Here is a 22,262-nt window from a genome sequence, read left to right as displayed (position 1 = left end):
TTTGTTCAAGATCAGTGGAGAAGGGGTGCATACTTTATTTGGGATTTTCACTTTACGTTTCAGATCTGCAAATTTGACTGGAAGTAACCCCAAATCAGGGGTGCGTACTTTAATTGGGATGCGCACTTTAATCGAGAAAATACGGTATACTGTAACATATCCTTATCATTATACTTGTAGGTGCCCCTTCGTTGTTTTACTGCCTATCTTATCATAGAACAATTCCATTCCAACACCAGCAAAATGGTTCATTTTCATAATAAGTTATTTCAATTATTTCAATTCTATGGTTATTTCATCACAACAAAAGGGCACAAGATATTAATAAAGCTATCCCTACCCTTCTATGTGTCTTTCACTCAGAAAAGGGCAACCAGGGAAAGGTTACGGTATAGTCTCCCCGAACATCTGCTTGGAGATTAACACTTAGGGTGTGTAGATTGGATGGACACTCCACACAGCAGTACATCTCTCCTTAGCTAGCCTCCTTCTGGTCAAGTTCAAGAACATTCTGGATGCCCTGAAAGACATTTTACAGTTTGCTAAATGTCACTATACGTGTAATAACACGTACAACTACCCTTAATTCTTTTTTAACTCTTTGGATATATTTTCATTCAATGCTTCATTACTCATTAGTTATCAAAAAATGTATCCAGTTCTTACTTGTTCTTTCCATATAAATTTCTGAATACTTCCTCAGAGTCAGACCTCTCTCTCATCACACTCACGCATTTTTAGCCTCCACCATGCCTCTCCGATGGGTTATGGATAATAGAATTCCACAAAAAATAGGGTGAATGATTAGCCAGGAGTGGTAATGATGACATTTCCCCATGCACGAGCAAATGAAACTATGTGGTGGCCAATCTCCCCTGGCAAATCATTCTCCCTGTAGCCAGTATACTGTAAAATGCAGAAATGTTCGCGGTGGTTTTGTTTTCGCGAATTTTGTTGCTCTCCTACTCCCTTGTCTGGCATTGTCTCAAACGCGAACTTAAAACCATCGTGGACACCCCCATCTTGTCCCTACCGCGAAATCAAAACCGCGCGAACTTAAATGCATCTACAGTAGTTAGTCAGGTGGAGGCTATACCTTCTTGCCGTGATCGAACTTGTGTTCTCGTTCCCAGCGCACCATGTCGGCCGGGCGGAAGTTGACGATGTAGGCGCGTCGTTCCCGGTCCGTGGTGTTCCCCCGGGTGTAGTGCAGAGTGCGGCCGGTGTGGAGGGTACAGGACCCCGCCGGGATGGCCATGGGTCTCCCCTCATCCTGGATATACAAATGTACATAGGGATGTATTTAGCTATTAGTTAGCCTGAAATCCAATCTTGAGACTGCTTCCAATGGTCACTACTTGTTGGCAGAGTAGAGAAGCCTGTCACCTTCCTAGGGCCAATTATGACTGGACGACTACTTCGTACTGCAGGTAGGTGTCGCTGCTGCAATGTAAAGAATGCGGCCCCAAACGTGACTGAGTCTACATCCCCTCTTCACGGTTCATAACTGGATTGAATTCCGTCATATATAGTTTGGGACCGCAAAGCCTCAGAATCAGCTTTACCTCTGAGCACTAGTGGTCCGTCATCAGTACGTGTACACCCTCCTTAACTGGCCTGTGTGTGTGTGTGTGTGTGTGTGTGTGTGTGTGTGTGTGTGTGTGTGTGTGTGTGTGTGTGTGTGTGTGTGTGTGTGTGTGTGTGTGTGTGTGTGTGTACGTGCGTGCATGTGTGCGTGTGTGTGCACGTCGTGTGTACGTGTGTGTGTGTGTGTGCGCGTGCGTATGTTCGTGTGTGTGTGTGTGTCAGTGTGTGTACGTGCGTGCGTATGTTCGTGTGTGTGTGTGCATGCGTGCGTGCATGTGCGTGACTCTGACTGGCCTTACCTCTGAGCAGTGGTCTGTCATCATCACGTGCACACCCTCCTTCACTGGCCGGTGCGGCCGGATTGGCTGCTGGTGGGACCCGGGAACGAACCACATGCAGCCGTTATCAACGGTCGCGTCGTCCAGAGCAACCTGTGAGGGCAAGGAACACGGATCACGACACATGCCAGTCGGTTGAAGTAGTGCTGAAGCTTAGTCTCCAAGCAGACCTATGGGTTGGCAAAGACCGTATCCAACAGGCAGAAGGAGTTTCTATAGCCAACCCAAGTCTCATAGCCAAACCTTGTTGCCTGTTGGATACGGTCTTTGCCAACCCGTAGGTCTGCTTGGAGACTACTGAAGCTAGCCCTTTTTCCTAAGTCCGCAGCAGAGTATCATCTCATGTCAGGCCCATCGCTTGTGAATATCAAGCAACGACCCTGGCGTAACGGCCTGCGACCCGTCCTTCTCTCTGCGCTAGCCCTGGCGAGCCAATCAGACGCTTGACCGTATGCGGCGACGTGATTGGCTGGTGACGGCTGGCCAGCGCTAAGGCAGCGGGAAGGACGGATCGCAGTCCAGTACGCCAGGGTTGTTGCTTGACATAGACAAGCGGTGGGTCAGCACAAGAGTATACAACTGTTACTACCCAAATGGTCGGCTACAATAAGGTGAATCAATATAACACACTGCGCCTCACAGAAAAGACAAACAGACCCTCCCATCATGTAGGTAACTACATCGGCCCATCTAGTCTTTACTGGACGTCGACGTCTCCCGGATGTATATTTGTACCGCACTCACCCAGCAGGAGACGGCCCGTTTGTCGGGCATGTCGGGCCAGTAACCCTCATCCTGGTGCCAGGGGGTGCAGGTGTTCGTCTGGGGCGCCTGGAAACGGCAGACACACATGAATGGTACAAGCCGTAGCCTGAGTACTCATGACCAGGCTAGTAGTGGAGTATAAAAGAACAGGAAAATAAACTTTAACTTCTGTGCGCTAAGTTAGATTGATCGAAAATATGTTTAGCACTACCCCTCCCTCTTTGTACTAAATAATTCTGAATTTGCAAAGTTATTTTCTTTGGCATTGGTTTACGTATTGTAATTGTTTTAAAGAGAATCTTGCCAAGTTGACAGGTGATGGTATTCCACATTTCTGCCAAACTTGGATCCAGAAATATTTTACGGTCGCTACCCTTTTGTTAAATGTAGGTACATGTATAATTAAAGGTGCCCTAAGCGATTTCAGGGGGTGAAACTTGAAATATTCTGGGGAAAACAATTCTGTTTGGTGAAGTTGAAACTGACATTTACTTCCCCATATTAGCACATCTGCGTCATTATTTCATACTTTGGGCGTTTAAAAATAGCACAGAAGCAAGCCACAGAAGTAGCATTTTATTTATTGGGTCCCCCAAAAAATCAGCCCAGAATCCAGCCGTAACAGTTTTCTGTCGACAATTTTCGGTAACTTCCGGCCGCGTGACGTTACAATGCCCAAGCACATTGAGCCATGACCACGTGATTATTTCTTCGGAAGCGTTCGGGACTTATCGGTCAGAATCGTGCATATTCAGAAGATTTGAAATGATGGCTGGCCTTCAAGTGCTCAGATTTTCAATGAGTTCCCACCACACAACGACATTGCATTTTTGCTCCTTGGTGGTCGATATGTGATGGGATAGTGTTATCTAAACTTACAATGGATAGAAATCAGAAAAGATTGATTTTGAATATGTGACTTTCAGTGCCCTAATATTGCTTAAGGCACCTTTAAGGATGGCGCACCTTGTAGATCAGCATGTCGAAGTCAAACGCCATGTCTTCTCCCAGAAGTAGCCGTGCGATGGCTTCTGCACGTGCGTGGATGGGACCCTGTCAAAAGTTGAAAAAAAAAAACATTTTGCAAGTCTTTAAATATAGTGTAATACATTTGAGCTTTGCGAGGGGTTCGTGTCGTCTATATAATTCGGAATTCTTCACACATACAATCAATGGAAATTGTATTTAAAAAAAATTAAAGACTGAAAGAATGGATGGCTTACCCTGTCCAGGTTCTGAACGTAAGTACTCGGCCACATGATTTGACAGATGTTCTCCACATTGGGGCGTTTTCTTTCGTCTGTATAGAGTATGACAAAAATGGACACCATTACTAGTATATGATGCTAAGTACCTAACTAACCATAACGTAAAACTAAAAGTTAGTATCAATATATCTTTGTAACGTTATCTCCTCCTTCCATACGTTTTTTGTATTACATCTTAATTGCGTCAACAGTGTATGGTTGCAAAGAGGGGGGAAACAATGAAGAACTTATAATTCTATAACATGTGACTTCCGTCATAATCGAGCCCACGATTTACCCTGGTTTCCCAGATCGTGCCGATGTAAGCTTGTGTCGATGTCTCCCTGCACCATCTGGCGGTACACGTCTGAAACGCAAGCACTGCCGTCACTCCACGTCCAAGAACTAAACCTGAACTAAAATCTAAAGTTTCTAAACTAAACCTAAAGTTAACCTAAACTAAACCTAAAATGCGATTTTGTCCATAATTAACTTGCGTGAAATATTCTTTGATTTCTAAACAAACATTTGCTTGACTTACCTCTGTACAGCTTGACTTCTTCCATACCGATCAGATTATGCACCACCTGTTTTAAAAATGTAAAATGGTTCAGGTAACTCGAGATGTTGACAAAGTCACAGTATTCGAGGTCTAGTTTTACTACGTGTTGAAAAGTGTTCAATATCAAGTTTGCACCTTTGAATTTCAAGCTTAGTAATAAGGTTCAAGTTCGCCCATTGTTTTTCCGAGTCGATCGGTGATTGAAAAGATTCAGAACTGTGACCCTAATGTGGAAGCTACATAGTGTCAAACTGCTGTTTATAACAAACAGACATTGGGCGCTGATATTTTGTTATTAGTACATCCAATGTTACATCTCTCCGAGAAATGTACGCCGTCATTATCACAGTACGTCTTTTCACGTAGTGTATCCCGGAAGGGAAGCCAGCTGAGTACAGTCTTTAATCCTTGAAAACAGCAACTATCTAAATTTAGCTATATATGGTCTCCACCAACAGGACTGCCCTGACCTACCAGATATCCGTCCCGGCTGAACTGCTCCGCCCACTTCTCTGTGTCCTGCTGTAGAAGCCATTGTTCTGGGCCCTGAAGGGGCGGCCACTGGAGTGACATGACGGTCTTCACAAGAAGGCAGGCGATGGCCAGCCTGACTCACTGGGGCAGCTACGACTAGCAGGGGGAGTAAGATCCAAAGTTCAAACTCCATGTTTGCAGAATCGAAGTTTGCGCACTGGACAGACAAGGTTGCAGTCCCGGCACAGTCCGCTGTGGGTCCTCACGCCTGTTTGACAAAAGAAATGCGATATCAAACTTTTCGGTTGGACTTACTTGATATACCAGCGTGTTGCTGCAGCAAGTGAAGGGACATGTAAATAGACTATCCACTGGGGCCTAAATGGTAAACCATTATGAAATAATCGCTTAAATCATCACTTACTTACATATCAACAAAATTTAAAAAAAACTAACTCTCTGGGGCTAGCAGGCCGACCTCGAAGCGCAATGCTTGTTGAGACGAGGCTTCATGCTGTTTCGATAGCAGATCGGACAATGCGGCTTCACTACAGTTCGCTTTTATAGTCAAACAAACCGGGTCATCCCTGCTCCTCTCGATAAGTGTGTTGGGTTCTTTAATGTACAGAGGTTTTATGCCTTAGGCTACCCGTTAGGCGCGAACGGGTTACACGGGTTACACGAGTTACATTCTCCTTCGGATGGGGACGTGAAGCCTTCGTTCCTGCTTTTCCGGTGAGAGCCTCGGAAAACAGTCACTTGACCTAAAACTCAGCGATGACGTCACCTTTCCCGCCAACACGTGACGTCACCCTTTTCAGAAATAGGGGTAACTCCCGGTCAACACGACCGCTGTTGGAATAACACCGTCCGGCAATAACAACTGTCCCACTAACTGTGTGAACCGCAACGACACGGACATTTGTTATCTCCATGAGATATGGAGATATTGTTTTTGGCGTGTCTGTGTGTGTGTGTGTTTGTGTTTCCGGACTCTTGTAGTCAGCATAACTCAAGAACCTCTTGATGGATTACGATGATATTTGGTATGTGGGCGGGTGTTGTGAAGCCGAAGGTCAGGGTCGATTTTGGGCCCCCTGGTATGTGACCTTGGTACTGCAGCAGAACTTCAATTTTTGTATCTTTTGACCTGGACGTGCTGTGGTCTTGATTTTTGGGTGGGAGATAGCTTGTGATGTAATTAAGAAGTGGTGTAGGTTTGGGCCCCCTAGCAGCTTGCTCTGGAACTGCAGGGGCGTTATTGTGAAAATCTTCTAAGGAGTATAACTGAACAAAGGAACAACGGATTTCCATGATATTTAGTATGCAGGTAGCTTAGACAGAGATATACACAATGAAGTGCAAATTATGCTAATTGGGACTTAATTTGCATAGATAATGAGGGAAATCTATATTTGCTGTGTTTTCCATTACATGTATATGACTCAAATACATGTAACATATGTACTTTATGGAAAGTGGAGCATCAACACATACCAATTATGCAAATAGATTCCTGATTTGCATAATTAATGCAAAAACACCGAAATTCATCAAATTTGAAAATTATAGGACTGTCAATATTGCAACATGTTTAAGTAACATAAAGGTGTTTATGATAAAGCATATATTATGTAAATGTGTAAGTCATTTGCATAAATAGACTTGTTCATGGAGATATGAGGTCGCGGAACTCTTGTTTATTTATTGAGGTTTACCACATTTGTGGAAGGATTGACATAACAGGTTACTATCATCACCTTTCAAGATGTCAACCCAGAGAGCAAACTGTAAGCTTTGAAGTTGAACCACTCACACCGGGATAGACCCCTACTCTTTTCTATAAGTGTGGTTGGTTCCTTAACGTGCTCGAAACGTGGTTCTCCTCAAACATGCGACCACGATCTAACATCCGATCCCAGAGACGTCCCTAACCGAAGCTAGGTACTCATTCACGCCTGAGTCGAATGAGGAAATAAGCGTTAAGTGGCTTTCCAAAGAGCACAACATTGGGGTCTGCTAGGGATTCAAACCCAAGTCAACAACCCTATCGAGAAGACCACCTTGCCAACATTCGTGGCATGTTATCTGTTTCTACGTTATCGTTCCGAGTAACAGGTCGACATGATCGATGATATAGTGATTATTGGTCTGTTTGTATCGCAATTTGTCTCGTGAGAGAGAGACTCAGATACGGCGCGACAGTGGCTTTTGTCGCGTGACCCAGAACAACAAGTCATATCGCGTTACCTGGGTACTCCAGGGCATGTTATTGATACAGTCGCAGACGTACGGTCGTACGCTTTGTGAAATTGTGGGTCAATAACCTCGGGTAATGTTATGACGAAGGCCGCAGCGCAAGTACCAGCAGCCGGTACCTGACGTTACAGGCAATCCAAGCAATATCAGGGCCCGAAAATCGGATTTTGAAAGTCAATTTATCTAGTCATTTCTATACATGATAAGTTCAAACAACACTATCACAATGTATAGCAACGCCCATGATGCAGAAAATGACTTCGTTGTGATGTGAGAACTCGTCGCCGGGGTTTTTGTAGGCTCGCGAAACTAATGTAAATGTATGTAAGAAATACTGGAGGAAGAATTTTTTTATAGCTTCAACTTTGTAAGAAAAGATAGATGAAACGCTATCAACATTGTAAGGTTGTAATACTCAATGAGTTATGTCGCTATCCCGTGACAAAAAAAAAGTAGATATGGCGTTGTGGTTTGACTTGGGCACTTTTGACTTGTTTGCTGTTTGGTATTCTACTCTTATTTATCTACAAGTAGCCAATGCAAGAGAAAGTGACAGTGGGAAGTTGTAAACAAGCACGAGAACTGTGCGCACGTGGCTCCTCAGATCTGGATTGGTCCGTGTTATTGATACTGTCGCAGACTCTACGGCGTTTGTCTGCTTTGTGAAATTGTAGGTCAATAACCGAGGGTAACGTTAATACAGGGTTGTAAAACATACTGAATGATATAACTACTCCCGGGTCCCAGGCTAAAAGAAATATATATTGTGTGGCTTGGGCACCTATGATTGTTTTTTGCTTAGTATCATCTTGTGCTCTACGAATGCTTTGTGAAACTGTAGGGCAATATTAAACCTAGGGTAACGGCAATACATACTTACTGTCTAACATACTCCCAGGCTGAAAATAGATATATGGTGGGACTTGGGCGCATGTGATCTGTTTCTTGTTTGGTAGAATGGGACACACACAAACGTACCTGCTCTGTGAAATTGTAGGTCAATAACCTAAGATAACAGACAGTTGTAGAGTTGTCTTACTAAGACCCATGATTATCAGATTAGCCCCACCTTATCATAACAGGGTCTTACAGATTTACTTATGTTAGTCTTTACTGCCAGCTTAGTAAGTACAATGTTAAGATTTATTTTGTATTTCTATTTTGTACTTTGTAGTTTACCTTACGAAAGTTTCTGTACTTTTTTGTTGCGTCAATAAAGCTTCTCATAGTCACTTATGTCACTGCGGTACCCCCAGGCTAAATAGATATATGGTGGGACTTGCATGGGCACTTGTTTGTTGTTTAGTACCTGTACTCTACTCTACTCACTTGTAGCCGATTGAAAGAGAGCGTGACACAGTGGCAAGCTCGTCAACATGTGACGTTTTCTTACCGTGACGAGCACTGTGCACACGTGGTTTCTTCCTAATCACTAATGTAAAAGCTACTTTAACACGCATGATACAAACTTGCGCTCGTTGCATGCACAATCGTTCGATTTTTGTAGCACCTTGTCGTTTTCTCTTGTGATTTTCAAATGATGACGTTGACGTGTAGCTGTTGATAAACTCAGTGCGTCCTGTGACAGCCCCCCCCCCCCACACACACACACAAGCAAGGTTACTACGGGTCATGATCGGTTATTCACCTCAGAATAACCATTGTCCATTATGCATGGCGGTGAACAACGTACATGTAACTCTCTAAGCAGAGGTTTGCCTCTGGCTTCTTTTTTTGTTGACTTTTCTATTGGTATATATTTGCCTAACAAAGCTTGATAAAAACGCCCGAAACGTCCCAAAAAAAGCCGGAGCCTAGGAAACCACTGCTTGTAGAGTGCGTACGTGTTTCATAGCACGTAATTACAGTCCGAAATTAGATTTTCTATGTGAGCATATTCAATTTGTTATTTGCTCTATTTGCTGAGTAATGTTAGAATCGCTACTGGTTTTCTCATGTATTATCCATATCGTGGACGTTTGGCGCCTGCATACCGATACATCACTCAAGTGGTCGTTTAGGTTTTGGCGGTAAACCGCAGGTTAGATCGTATTGTTTATCTACGGTCCTTTGTTCTCGAGTCTGGGTGTCGCTTAATCTGGAGCGTTTATGTTTTCTTAACCTACCTGCAATACCGCGTGTCTAGAATAACACGTGTCCACAAGACATTCTGAGTTATCAAACTCAGTTCCTAGTCAACCTATATTCATATTAGCAAGCAACGTCATTATTCTGATTCTATGCTCTTAAGAGGTTTCTATCCACATAAACATTTCCCTAGTACCCTTTAGAAATCGATGGCTTCTACCTGCTAAAACAGTCTTGCAAAATGAGGAGTCTTGTGCCACCAATGAGGTTTGATATTCCTCCTTGGTGCCACCAATGGCACTAGAATACAACAGTTGGATTTAACTATGATACTATACTATTCAATGAACGCTGACGTCGGTGCAAAATCACACCGTTACATAGCAAACCATACTTCCAGTTCTTGATTCCTGCCGTCTATGTTAATTTAATAACGCAAAATCTCCCATTATGGTTGAATGTGGTCAGGAATTGTTGTATTTTTGCACAATCTCTATTTGGGGACGCTCGCGTCCGTTGCATAAGGAGTTCTATACACTTCAGGACCCCATGCAAAGGCATGCAGCCCCGATTCTGGGTCTCGCACAATGAGTCCTTCTTCTCGGAACCCCGCACCCACCTATGTATCAGAATGCGGCCGTTACAAATAGGCTAGAGAAGAAAACATCATAGAAGAACTGCTCAACGGGGGACGGGCTTTCTCCTCTTCCCGGGAAATCCAAACGGACAAGGCAGCATTATTCTGTCGTTTGTGTGTTGTTTGAATGTGTTTTGTTGTTAGCGTCCCCAGTTTGAAATAGTGACCCATGCTTTTAGGCGGGAAAACCTAGGGGAAACCATCTGGGACTTGAAAATCCACCGAAAGAAATGTGTTTTTTTTTCAACATTTGTGTATGATCTATACAAGGTAAAATGTTACTAAAGCTGAACTGGGAACTATTGAAAATGCTCTCTCAATATGACTCAGACTATTGAATTCACGTATTAGCTAATAGTTCATATTTATTTATGTCGGAAATGGTGACTCATTCCTTTAGACAGAAAAAAACACAGGGACTTGAAAATCCCCCGATGTTTTTACAATCTATGTATGATCTCTAGGTGAAAGGTATAAGGTATAAGGTATAGGTATAAGGTGAAAGGTTGAACTGGGAACTCTTGAAAATACTCTACAATCTCTGTAGATATATAAGAATATTGAACTAACTTAACAACTAATAGTTCGTATTCATTTTTATCGGAACGATTTCATCTTCAATTTACTGGACGGGAAATAAAGAATACATGCTTATCAAGTTCTGGAACATGCACAAGATGACAAATACAAATCTTCTGATCATTTTATTACTTCATAAATCTCTTTGTTCCAACGTAGCTTCTTATTTACAACATATCATTTTCAACATTGTCCCTGATATTTCGAACAGGAGTTCATATGAAAATATTTTTAAGTATGAACTTAAAACTTTGAATTCCCTGCATAAGCTAGCGCTATGTACACTGTGTCTATGTACAACATAGCTGCATGGACGGTTGTACTGTACATGTTATCACGGTTTACTAATCCCCAAGCAAATGCAGACAGGTAAAATCGTAACGTTTCTCAAGCTTACATTTCTGCCCGATAATAAGTTTGGCAATGCGTTATGCCTTAGACGTAAACGGGACATTGAGAAAAGTTACGGCTTTACCTCCTTACATCTGCTTGGAGATTAGTCATGTTTACGAGTTCCGTAACACGCACGAACAATGAAACGTGACACGTTTGGTCAAAGGTCACTGTCCGACGTGACTGAGGTGAGAAAGTAGCACACGCGCACAGTAAACCTTGGCCCCGATCCGGTAAACAGCGATGTTTTTCTCCCGCTGAACAAAAGACTGTGCCCCGCCCCTCAGACCTTTCTCACAAGAAAACATCGTCGCAATGACGTAACCTCCAAGGTTGGTTACAAAACACGTCATCTTAAACTTTAATTCTTCTTATAAATATCTTAGACATACATTCATCTATAATAAACATTTGACACCAATGCAAAGGCATGACACACGCTTTCATGAATCATAATAAGTTACAACATTTCAGCTAGCTGCTTTGTGATATGTGAAAATACCTGAGGATTCACATATATAATCTCAAAATGAGGACCTTTCATATTAAAGACATGTCCGTACGAAATGCTCACCTACATAAATGTACATAGACTGGCAGACGTGTCTATCAGAACCTGTCCGTCCCGTACTTTCTGACACAGTTTTTAGTGGCCCCGGGGCTTGATATGTGACTCACTCGACTCACATGCGGCAGTACTGCAGTCCACTAGGTTTCAAATAGTCTGTTTAGAGTCCAAGTCTCTCTTCACGAAAATCTTGGAAGCGCAGCAGCAAGGAAAAGTCACAATATGTCCTCGGAAGGTCTGGACGGATGTCTGGAAGAATCTCGACCCAGTCTTGACAATACCTGAACGCACGTGTCAACCTTCGCTCGAGCGGTCTAAAAACTCAGGTGTGCATGTAAGACAGTACCGAGTCTCTACCGACAGCTAAAGACGCGATAGCCCAAGTCTTAAGGTTCACCGTCTCAGGAATCAGTTTTCCTCTTGGCGCGCCGCACCTTGTGTCGACTCCACGTTTACCAGGAAGTCACGTAGTACCAGGAAGTCCGTTAGACATTCAGGAAGTGAGTCAGACCGTTTCTCAGTTTACCTGACAGGTGCTACTCGCCGCCCGGCTACATCTCTCCTCCAACCCGTCCACCTTTTCCCAGGTGTAGGCCCCCTCCAGAGGTGTCTCTCTGCCGAAGTCGAAGTTCCACTCGCGCCCCTTCTCTTCCACGAGCCGGGTGATCTCTCTCCGCCAGTCCGAGCGGAGTTGGTCGTGGTCGACGGGCCCGAAGAGCTGTCGGCGGGCGGAGGCTCGCCCCTTCCCGTAGACCGGGCCGCCCGCGATCCCCAACGTGGACGGTCTTTTCAGCGTGATTTTCCCCATGGCGTTGTGCGTAGAAATAGCAGATTCTACAGCACAGGTTGTTGGAACACAACTACGTGTGTTTGGCCTCGGCAGTAGGTGAAGTTTCCCTCCAGAAGTTGTCGTACAGGACACGAAAGTTCTGCGTTGTACGTTCTCACTTCCTTCTTCGGCGCCCATTTGTAGCGTACTGCGTACATGTGCACGGGCAAGCCATGCCTTGTCCACCCAGTCATCAATCCCGCACACGTCACAATTCGCGCCAAACTCCGTATAAGGAGTTGTTATCACAAGCCCCCGACCAATAGCGGCGCGCCAAACCGGGGTCATGAACCTTTGAGGGTTCGAAGGGGGCGTGATGACGGCATGATTGACGGCTTGGCGGGAAACCTCACCTGAGAAAAGCTCACCTTACCTGGATGTCGTCATCTTACCGAGAAGGCCTAACAATGACGTGCACGGTAAAGGCACGAGGAATGCAGACAGTTAACGCATGGACTGGTGGCTGACTCACTGCTAAAGACAAAAGCTTACATTTCGGCTATCGTAGCGTTTTGAAAGGATCTCAAAAGGCGTTGTCCTTTTCACATACCAATGTCTTTATTCTAAAACATTCCACAGCGTAATGCCAATGATTATACGCACGACATAAACCACTAGCATAAAATTTCTTAAAATCAACTACAATCAAATCTGCCCAAGAAGACCACTCAGGGGACCGATACTACCTGGTCTATGTGAACAGGTGGTCACTACAGACAGGACCAGTGAGACAGGACCACGAAAAAGTGGTCAGATTAGCTAAGTGTATTCTCCAAGCAGAGGCTTCGATCGAGAGGGGTAGTTTTGTCCGGGATTTCTAACGTCACGTTAGAAATCCCGGACAAAACTACCCCTCTCGATCGAAGCCTCTGCTTGGAGAATAAGCCAAGTGGTCCTTATGTAGAGGTGGTCACTTGTACAGGTTTGACCGTATATCAATGGCCAGGTGGTCCTTATGTAGAGGTGTTCACTTGTACAGGTTTGACTGTATATCAATGGCAAGGTGGTCCTTATGTAGAGGTGGTCACTTGTACAGGTTTGACTGTATATCAATGGCAAGGTGGTCCTTATGTAGAGGTGGGCACTTGTACTGGTTTGACTCACTGTATATAAATGGCCAGGTGGTCCTTATGTAAAGGTGGTCACTTGTACAGGTTTGACTGTATATCAATGGACAAGTGGTCCTTATGTAGAGGTATTCACTTGTACAGGTTTGACAGGGAGCGACGATTTTGCAACAGGCCGGCTCTGGCCTGTTATCTGTCTATTTGGCCAATTTCTAGTCTTTTCAACCACCCCTGGAACCTTGTAGAGGCTAATGGAGCCTATGTGACCTTCTCTCCAAGCAGAGGTTGGTGGAGAAGATTGTGACCTTATCATACGTCCAGTCGGTTGGGGAAGAGAGCCGACAGAAAACGGGGCATATGATAAGAAGGTCACAATCTTCTCCACCAACCTCTGCTTGGAGAGTAGATCGGCCTCCTATTCTGGGATGATCGTAGTGACGGTGCAACCGTATATTCACCAGGTTGTATTTTTTCAGCCAGTTGGTACCCATGTTAGTAACGAGGCTGTTTTAACGCACTTGAGGCACCTCCTCGAACACGGGACCCCCATTTTTCGTCTCTTCCGAAAGACGGTGCAGCTCCGACAAGGATACCCTTCCCGGGATTAGATCCGGGGTCTCCCGGATCCAACTAATTGGAATCAGGCTAGGAGGCTCAACTGCGAAGCCGCTACCAGTTGAGCTACAGGGACATCCCTTGTATAGTTGTATGACCTTGCCACTCCTTCGGTAGAACGCCTGACTGATGGTCTGTTCTGACAGGTGGTTCGGACATGTGTCATGCGGAGTCCTTAATGACCTTAATGCATGTCTGCTTGGGGCGTTGTAGTCTGTGTGTCAAACCGTATCTGCTCCAACTGATTATTCACGTGGAAGGCTCAAGGCATCTCTTTCCCATTTTGTGTGAGGGGTTCAAAACGCCGCACAGGGTAGCCCAACCTTTGAAGGGGAATGATGAGCCCTGCATGGATTTGTAGCGCAAGTCCAAAGCGTTGTGTCACGATATGCACGTTTTACCTACACAACTGCTAATCTCCAAGCAGATGTAAGGATTTGATATGATGTATTTATTCATTTGGCTGTAAAAAAGTACAGCCGAGTGCTATTACAAAGGGTTAGCCCTAAGGATCCGGCTCATTCTCGACGTTGTGCGCCAATTTTTGCAACATTTAGAACAATTTTCTAGTACAAGTATAATTGTATTTCTCAACGGTAGGTGGAGAGGAATGTTGAGAAACAGGCGTAAAGCGCCGCGGAGGGTCCGGGTCCTTACATCTGCTTGGATATTGCACAATTCCTAGGTTCACTTCATGAAGTTATGATAAGCTACAAGCCTCGCTGTGACACGAGAAGAAGAGCAAACCTCGCTTTCCAGGCCTAATAATGGATGGAATTGATTCGAAACAGCAAAACATATGTGCTTTTTTACTTGTGGCTGCTTTTCAAAACGGTATATTTTTTTCTCTCTCTCAGTAACTACATAAAACAGTGCCTTTCTTATAAAGCGCGCCATTTTCCATGATTGTGTGACAAAACAAACAGGATTGTATATACAACTGCTATCACATGTTTACTCCAGGTCGATTGCACCCGTTTATTGTCCAATCTTCACTGCACATGTGGTGACTATATTTACACAACGGTATCAGAAGTACATTTGTTTGGATTCGGTCCAAAGTTTGTTAATTGTGGGAATGAAAATAGCTCACTCACACCCGCATACACGTGCATCATTTAACCCTATTCACATATATCATCCAAGGTCAGAATTCCGGAATATTTCATACAAAACGAACACTAAAAAGCATCTAAATTTGCAAATGCATCATTTTCACACCTGATAAATCGAAAAACTGACTAAGGAAAGAAGTACAAACTATAAACTACATATACAGTATTTACATATTGTTTAGCTGCCTAAGTTATTTCAATAATGACCGTAAGTTACATCAATGTATCTGGCTGTTGGGTGAATATTACCTCATTAAATGTAGTAGAAATTGGCCAGATAAAACTGACTAAGGAAAGAAGTACAAACTTTAAACTACATATACAGTATTTACATATTGTTTAGCTGCCTAATTATTTCAATAGTTACTATGTAAGTTACATCCCCGTATCTGGCTGTTGGGAGAATACATGTACAGAAGTAGAAATTGACCAAATAGGCTTTATGTCTTCTAGAAACTACGATATGATTGAAAAACGATGTGAATTTGTATACAAATGTTTCAAGAAGAGAGAAGAGACTCTGTAGATTTAGATGGAATATAGCACAATGTTCCTTTTCTTTTACTTCGTGTTACCTAATGCATTTAGCCCATGTTGGGCATGAATATGCAATAAAGTTCATTGTCATTGTCAATAATGTGTGCCAGATGAGTTAGCTGGACATCTACAACTCAGCTGGATGTGTAAGATGAGTAACTCCAATCCTTGGCTGACTCAACCCCACCGACAAATTACCAAGCCCATAACCTGTCTACATAGACCTGATTTTATCAGTCCTCTGAATGGTCTTCTTGGGCAGGTTTGACTGTATGTTCTATCAACCTGTCAAGCGTTAGTTCACTTCTTTTCATCACTGTCGGAGGGACGGTAGCGGCACCAGGAAGGGGTACCCGTAACAGTAGGGGTATCCCGGCAGGTAGGGGGACGGTAGTCTCGCGGGGGGCGACACCGGCACCAGAGGCGGCATGACTCCCGGGAACGGTCCCGACACCGGGCGGTAAGGAGCGACCCCTGGCGGCGACAGGGTTGCACTGCCGCCAGCAGATGACGATACGGGACGGGAGGATGGGGATACCATCTCGTTCCCATAGCTTCGTGTACAGGACCCTGGGATCAAGCTGGGACTGTATGGGAGGGCGGTGTTGTTTTGGGGTACTGTAGGTGGTGTTCTTCTGGGAGCAGATGTCGGTTCTTCCGCCCTCGTTGCGCTGGGAATGTCCGTGTAGCGAACGGGTCGAACCTCTGGGGCTCCCTTACTACCCACGGGGCCGTATGGGCCCGCCCTGAACATTGGATGCATGAGCGAGTACAGAGCACGGCCGTCCTGCGATTCCTCTGTTTTGGAGCTCCTGTATGGCGATGAAACAAAAGGAAAAAATTGACAAACGAATGAAAGGCAAGCGTTGCCCACCCTGAATTACAATGCTGTATGTATATAATTTCAGGTGGCCCTGCTATTACTAGTACGTAAGTTAACTTTAGGCCTAGGGAAGCAGCTTTTTTTTGTTTCCTGGCCTACTGACATGTGGCACAAACCAACCCACGCGAAGTTTTCGACGAATGACGGACAACACTACAATATCTGGCAAGTGTCCTGATACAGGTTTTACTCGTACATGTACTACAAACGGAACAAATTCTCTATGAAGCAATATACTATTCTCTACAAATGTTGTAGAGAGACTCATAATTATAACCTACCTGAACCGTGCGGTCCGCCGTAAGTAGCTCCCCTTGGCGAACATGTTGCCGCAGTCGGGATGCAGCGCCCACAAACCGCCCTTCCCCGGCTGCTCGCAGGACCGAGGCACCTGCACGGGGGGGAGACAGGTAATTTAGCATGATTGCCATGAACGTTCAAGGTCTCACATCACTGGACACGCAATATCCTGGATACTGGGCGTGATTACCTTGTCCAACAAGCAGGCTTACAATTTTTCACCTCCTTGCTTTGTCAGAGGAGTAAAGGAGGCCATCTACACCAGGGCACATAAATTCTCACAAGCGGGATGGGGGTCTGTTATTAATCTCCAAGCAGATCTAACGGTTGCAAAGACCGTATCCAGCTGGCAGAGGAAGTTTGTGCAACCGGTTGCAATAAAAACTCCCTTTGCCAGTTGGATACGGTCTTTGCAACCGTTAGATCTGCTTGGAGATTAGTCTGTTATATTTTTTCAGACCCTTACGTCTTTTTTCAAGACCTCAATGAAAAACAAAGGCTCAAACAAACAAACAAACAAACAAGCAAACAAACAAACGGTAAACAAACCTTGACGAAGCAGTCGTTGAGAGAGAGGTTGTGCCGGATGGAGTTCTGCCACCTCCGCCTGTTCCGCTGAAAGTACGGGAACGTCCGCTCGATGAACTCATAGATGCCCGTCAGCGGCAGCGCCCCTAGCGGCGAACTGCGTAACGCCATCACGATCAGAGCGATGTACGAATAGGGCGGTTTCGCGTCGGCGTCCTGCGAAAAATAAGATATTTGAAAGGCTTTAGACAGAGAAGAACATGGGACCTTGATATCATGAATTATTCTTCTGGGCTTGACGCGGTTTTCAAATCTAAATTATGCAACCTTCGTGTTGATAAGAAGTCAGAAAAGTGAACTTCATAATTTGCCTAACAACTGCGGCAAGGAGGTTTCAATCAGATTGAAACCTCCTTGAACAAAGTAAGGCATTTACTTGGAGATTATTTTTGATAGATGTTTGTATTGAAAATCATAATAAAACGTCAGTCCATGGGATAACTGTGCTTAGTCACGACTATTAGTTCAAACCTTTCAATTGAATAGCCAAGGTGAGTATTTTTGCTTTGTTTTTACAGATTTGAACAAACATCACAATACACATCGTAAAATGTCGAACAAAGGTGCAGTCAAAACACGCACAGTACACATCTCAATACACATCCACGGAGTCTGATTACTAGTACTAGTACCTGGAATGATAGAAAACAATCTTATATACGTTCGTTAGATTATCTGGATTAATATCTCGTAAATCAAAGTCGGGCATGTTTCTACAGATTAGAGCAAGGTGGTAATCTCCCTATAACCCCCTTGATTAGAGAAACTATTGGAAAATGAATCCGGACTCCATTTTTTTGGTTTGGCTTGGAATAATTTTTGTTGCGTGTGATTGTAGAACCGGGGAACTATCTGATCAAGAGGTTCTATCAACTTCATTGCTCCAATAGTTCAGCTGTTAACCGAGTGAAAACCTTGTAGAAGGGTACTGGTTAATATCGTGTACGTGGATCACTTGAGCTATTAGAATTAGCTCAGATTTGAAACATTATGTGGCCCAAAACGCGCGTCGATCAAGCTCTTGCGTCGATCTACCATATCTAATACGCTTGGTCCACCTCTCCGAAATAAGCAAAATGAGTTCGCCGATCCAAGCACATAGCTCATCTTACTTGCCAACATCTGTAGAAAACTTGAGTTGAACTAAACGAAACTTCGGAAATATACTCATAAGACCCTCACCTCTCCTTTCTCCTCAGAGGAATTGGAAGACGCGTCTGACGTGGTGCTGTCCGGCGTCTCGGCGGGGTCGTCGGAGTTTGACTCGGACGGCGGCGACAGAGACGCGACGCTCTCGGCGCTGCCCGCTCCCGGCCCCGAGCAGGAGTCGTCGCGCGTGCCGTGGAAGGTTAGCGGCGTGGTCCAAGAGTTCGGTAGGGCCATGATGTTCACCTCACACACTCCCGACAAGAAATGCGACTTTTCCTGGAGGATACACAACCGCGAAGCCGTGGAGAGGCTCTAACGATGCACAAGTCCGACTAGGATGTTGACTTGTTGTTCTTTGTATCAATGTCTCTCAGCAACTGTCAGTGTGACTCCACAAATCTAAATATGAGGCAGTCGGCTGAAGAAGAACCGAGCGGTTTAAACTGGAGAAGAACTTCTACCAAACCGAAGACTCTACTCCACTCTACCCTTCTCCGGAAGAAGATACACAACCGTACAGTCGGGAGGAGGCTCTACCGATGCTCACCAGTATGCCCGAGACGTCCGGCTAGAGAGTAGAATGACGTTCTTTGTGCCAGTGTCTGTTTCCATGCGCTCTGACATATGTGTGCGTTGTGATGTGTTTTCGCGGCTCTTGTTTTCATATAAAAACAAGTGATAATGAAACGGTGCGTTCTGACAATGAGATGCCATGGTGCCATTTTCGTGGGCATCAATCGGGTGTTAATTGGCGCTCACCCACGAATGGATCTGCCTAATTGATTGGATAATTATCCCACTGGGCCTTTCTGTTGGCGACTGTGAAACGTAATGGGAGCTTCCTGTCGGATGCCTTGATGTCATGATGTTATTTTTCTACGGTAAAGAATATTAGTAATATCCCTTGCCGTAAAGGTTTAAGCTATCAAAATGGTTTCGTTTGAAGCAAGTTGCCTCCACCATAGTACCAGATACCCTCCAAGGCTAAGCAGAGGTTACGCTCCGACTGTTTTTTCGACGTCTGTCTTGGCGTTTTTGTCGAGCTTTCTCTAGCTGGCGGACAAAAAGAAAACCTGAAATAGAGAGCCCGACAAAAACCTAAAAAAAAGACGTCAAAAAAACCACCCGATCCTAACCTGGTGCGGCTTAAAGAGTAGGTACCAGACCTTCGAATTCCTAATGGTTCATGAATAGTAGCCTCTACCAGGCTTCACAGGTCGATGAAAAAATCGTAGAAATTGGCCAAATAGCAATGATTCATACTTTTTATGTCTACCTAATGCTAAAACAAGCTCTTTGATTTGATCAAAGAGATGTGTATTGTGGCTGAGAGGCAATAAAGTAAGACAAAAACAGTTACTCAAGCAACTGGATAAAATGTTTGAAACAATCATGACTGTTTGAAAAAAAAAATTAAGAAATAAAAAAAAATTAAAAAATGTCCAGTTGCTTGACTAACTATTTTTGGCGTATCTTACTACCTGGATGTCTAACCTTCATCAACGTAAGACAAAGATTACAATGCTACAGTACATACAGATTAGCGATCATCTGACACCTTTACGGCTTTAGAATATGTATTGGCCAAACAGCAAAAGAGGGCTGAAGTGTTTCTTTTTGTTCAAAGTGTTGAGCGCCCTTAGCTGTGAACCTAGAAGAAGTATGACCAATCACGAATGCACGCACCACGAAGGAAGATATATGTGCATTAGCCATTGTAACGTTAGCTGTAGTATAAAGATTTCACGTTCTCATATCTACTCACTTATATCACTTCTGTTTTATCACCATGACCTGTACTTCGCAATTGGTTTATTGAGCAAATATGGACCAAATCTGTCTTGCTGCACTTACAGTCATTACCTCACACAATACTAACTTCGGAATAAATCATACAATATGTACTAGTGTAAGAGGATACACTATACAATAGGTTTGTCGTCCATTCATTCACTCCGAGAGTCTATCACTGACCAACAAAATGTGAAGCCCGTATTATAGCAAGGAGGTTATATATATAAAACCTCGGATATAGATAAATACTCTTTAAGAAACTGCAAAACACCTAAAAGGTACAATTGACGAAAAAGTCTTGTCACCGCCCGGGATCGAACCGGGGACCTTGCGCGTGTGAGGCGCACGTGATAACCACTACACTACGGTGACATGTGTTGGGGGAAGCGAACGCATTAAAGAGTATAAATTAAATGTTTAATCTTAAAAAAGATTATTCTACACATATGGTATCTTTTCTTATAGATACATGATATAATATTGCTATCGATAGCAATTACGTCAGCTCCGTTGGTAAAACTAAGCCGAACACTGCAAAAACAAAGATTACAATGCCACGATATTGACACATGCGCTCCTGGCGGATAACAACTGAACTGCAGAAAAAGATTAAACCCCACATTCATTCGCCAGCCAATGTTAGCGGGCGTTACATTAATTATTCAGTTGACAACAAATCAATGTTCAGAACAATTCTGCTGCAGGAAATGGGTCGATTCGTACCTCATTCCAGGATTGAACAGTTTTTTGATATATCCGAAAATATGGTGATCTTTAAATCTTTAAAAAGCCAAACTTTATTGGGATCAGCATTTTAGTTTCTGCTCCCTTATATTCAGTTTTATTCCCATATTTGATTTTCCAGTAACTCATACTTTGACAAATCGTTTATATAGTACATTTATATATTCTCGTGTCTTTACTTGTCTGTTAACGTTATTGTCTAGAAAAATCACGATTTTTAAATTTTTGTTAAAAGCCAAACTTCATTGTGATAAGCATTAGTTTAATACATTCAGTTTTATTCCCTTATAGGATTTCCCGGTAATTCGAGCGTTGACATGTCGCTAGTACAACATATCCTAAATATTTGCGTGTTTCCAGGTGTCTGTTATTGTTTATAAACACCTGAAACCCGCCCACCTGTCTGTTCATCGCACCTGGTTCACATATCAGGTGTATCAATAACATTACCCACAACCCCCCGCGCGCGGCACTGTGGGAGGAAGAAGCAAATATGGCGACTGAACGCGGGCAAAATAGCCGAGTGCGTACATTTTTTTCAAAATTCTCCTGCAAACGAGATTCCCTTTGGATCACACGTACCCTTGTCAATTGGAGGGGATCTATAGTTATAACAGAACGTTTTTGTGCCGTTCAAACGGATCTAGTTGGCAAGGAAGTGGCGGAAAAGCGCGGTGATTTTTTTTGTTTCGGGTACTGAAGGCCCAAGCGACATCTTGTCTGCATCAGCCGTTGTTGGGAAAATGTGGTGAAAATGTCGTCATTTCGGCCTCGCGCGGGGTAAAACTGCACACAGCTACTTCAGCGTTTCACTGACGGTTGTTTTGTACCTTATTTACAGATTTAGAATCAACAGGGTGCCGGAAATTCCCGATTCTTCGCACGCTGAGTCGACCTCTACAGACGCACATGAGGGGCGGCCACCATCGCCTCTCTACCAAGTGATGGAACAGGTCCGGGTCCGCCTTTTATACCCCGTTTTCCTCGCTCAAATCGCATTTCTGTGCACTCCAACCAGTTGCAAAGCGTTCGGTAGACCACCACGTGCTTGTTTTTGTCGGATTCTTGTACAAATAGTTGGCATTTTTGCAGTTATTTTCAGCACATGTGGCGGTGTTCTAGCCGTGGAAAGGTTTATGTGTTC

General features: G+C 44.0%; 3 protein-coding genes and 1 non-coding gene across 4 annotated transcripts in view; 1 reads left to right on the top strand and 3 right to left on the bottom strand.

Annotated features, from left to right (window-relative positions):
- Nucleotides 1–150: 150 nt before the first annotated feature.
- LOC136429008 (probable alpha-ketoglutarate-dependent hypophosphite dioxygenase) lies at nt 151–5,703 on the bottom strand. The gene is made up of 10 exons (XM_066418884.1): nt 5,430–5,703; nt 4,974–5,241; nt 4,479–4,524; nt 4,236–4,304; nt 3,914–3,990; nt 3,657–3,743; nt 2,670–2,756; nt 1,887–2,018; nt 1,097–1,273; nt 151–520 (listed from the first exon to the last, which is right to left on the bottom strand). The coding sequence occupies exons 2-10, from the start codon at nt 5,070–5,072 to the stop codon at nt 476–478; spliced, it is 819 nt and encodes a 272-aa protein (XP_066274981.1). The 5' UTR covers nt 5,073–5,241; nt 5,430–5,703; the 3' UTR covers nt 151–475.
- A 9,821-nt stretch (nt 5,704–15,524) lies between these two features.
- Nucleotides 15,525–19,376, bottom strand: LOC136429001 (forkhead box protein B1-like). The gene is made up of 4 exons (XM_066418878.1): nt 18,614–19,376; nt 17,393–17,587; nt 16,825–16,934; nt 15,525–16,472 (listed from the first exon to the last, which is right to left on the bottom strand). The coding sequence occupies exons 1-4, from the start codon at nt 18,812–18,814 to the stop codon at nt 15,974–15,976; spliced, it is 1,005 nt and encodes a 334-aa protein (XP_066274975.1). The 5' UTR covers nt 18,815–19,376; the 3' UTR covers nt 15,525–15,973.
- Nucleotides 19,377–20,673: 1,297 nt separating this feature from the next.
- On the bottom strand, nt 20,674–20,746 carry Trnav-cac (transfer RNA valine (anticodon CAC)). The gene has a single exon. It is a non-coding gene; the product is annotated as a tRNA-Val (tRNA).
- Nucleotides 20,747–21,505: 759 nt separating this feature from the next.
- LOC136429000 (chromodomain-helicase-DNA-binding protein 1-like) overlaps nt 21,506–22,262 on the top strand; it is a 52,165-nt gene continuing 51,408 nt past the window's right edge. The window contains exons 1-2 of the mRNA XM_066418877.1: nt 21,506–21,641; nt 21,960–22,071. Of these exons, the coding sequence (XP_066274974.1) occupies nt 22,063–22,071 (9 nt within the window). The 5' untranslated portion in view covers nt 21,506–21,641; nt 21,960–22,062. The remainder of the gene's footprint in view (nt 21,642–21,959; nt 22,072–22,262) is intronic.

The sequence above is a fragment of the Branchiostoma lanceolatum genome, chromosome 2 (assembly GCF_035083965.1).
Source record: "Branchiostoma lanceolatum isolate klBraLanc5 chromosome 2, klBraLanc5.hap2, whole genome shotgun sequence".
NCBI classification, from domain to species: Eukaryota; Metazoa; Chordata; class Leptocardii; order Amphioxiformes; family Branchiostomatidae; genus Branchiostoma; species Branchiostoma lanceolatum.
This window is presented reverse-complemented; position numbering and strand designations above follow the sequence as displayed.

Bases quoted from the DNA above. Each gene is read 5' to 3' on its own strand.
- LOC136429008 (XM_066418884.1), bottom strand. From the start codon at position 5,072: ATGTCACTCCAGTGGCCGCCCCTTCAGGGCCCAGAACAATGGCTTCTA. The intron at 2,019-2,669 runs GTGAGTGCGGTA...TTGCCCTCACAG, and splicing joins AACGGGCCGTCTCCTGCTGG to GTTGCTCTGGACGACGCGAC. The intron at 1,274-1,886 runs GTAAGGCCAGTC...TTGTATATCCAG, and splicing joins TGACAGACCACTGCTCAGAG to GATGAGGGGAGACCCATGGC.
- LOC136429001 (XM_066418878.1), bottom strand. From the start codon at position 18,814: ATGGCCCTACCGAACTCTTGGACCACGCCGCTAACCTTCCACGGCACG. The intron at 16,935-17,392 runs GTTTGTTTACCG...CCCCCCGTGCAG, and splicing joins TCAACGACTGCTTCGTCAAG to GTGCCTCGGTCCTGCGAGCA. The intron at 16,473-16,824 runs GTAGGTTATAAT...ATCGCCATACAG, and splicing joins CGGCGGACCGCACGGTTCAG to GAGCTCCAAAACAGAGGAAT.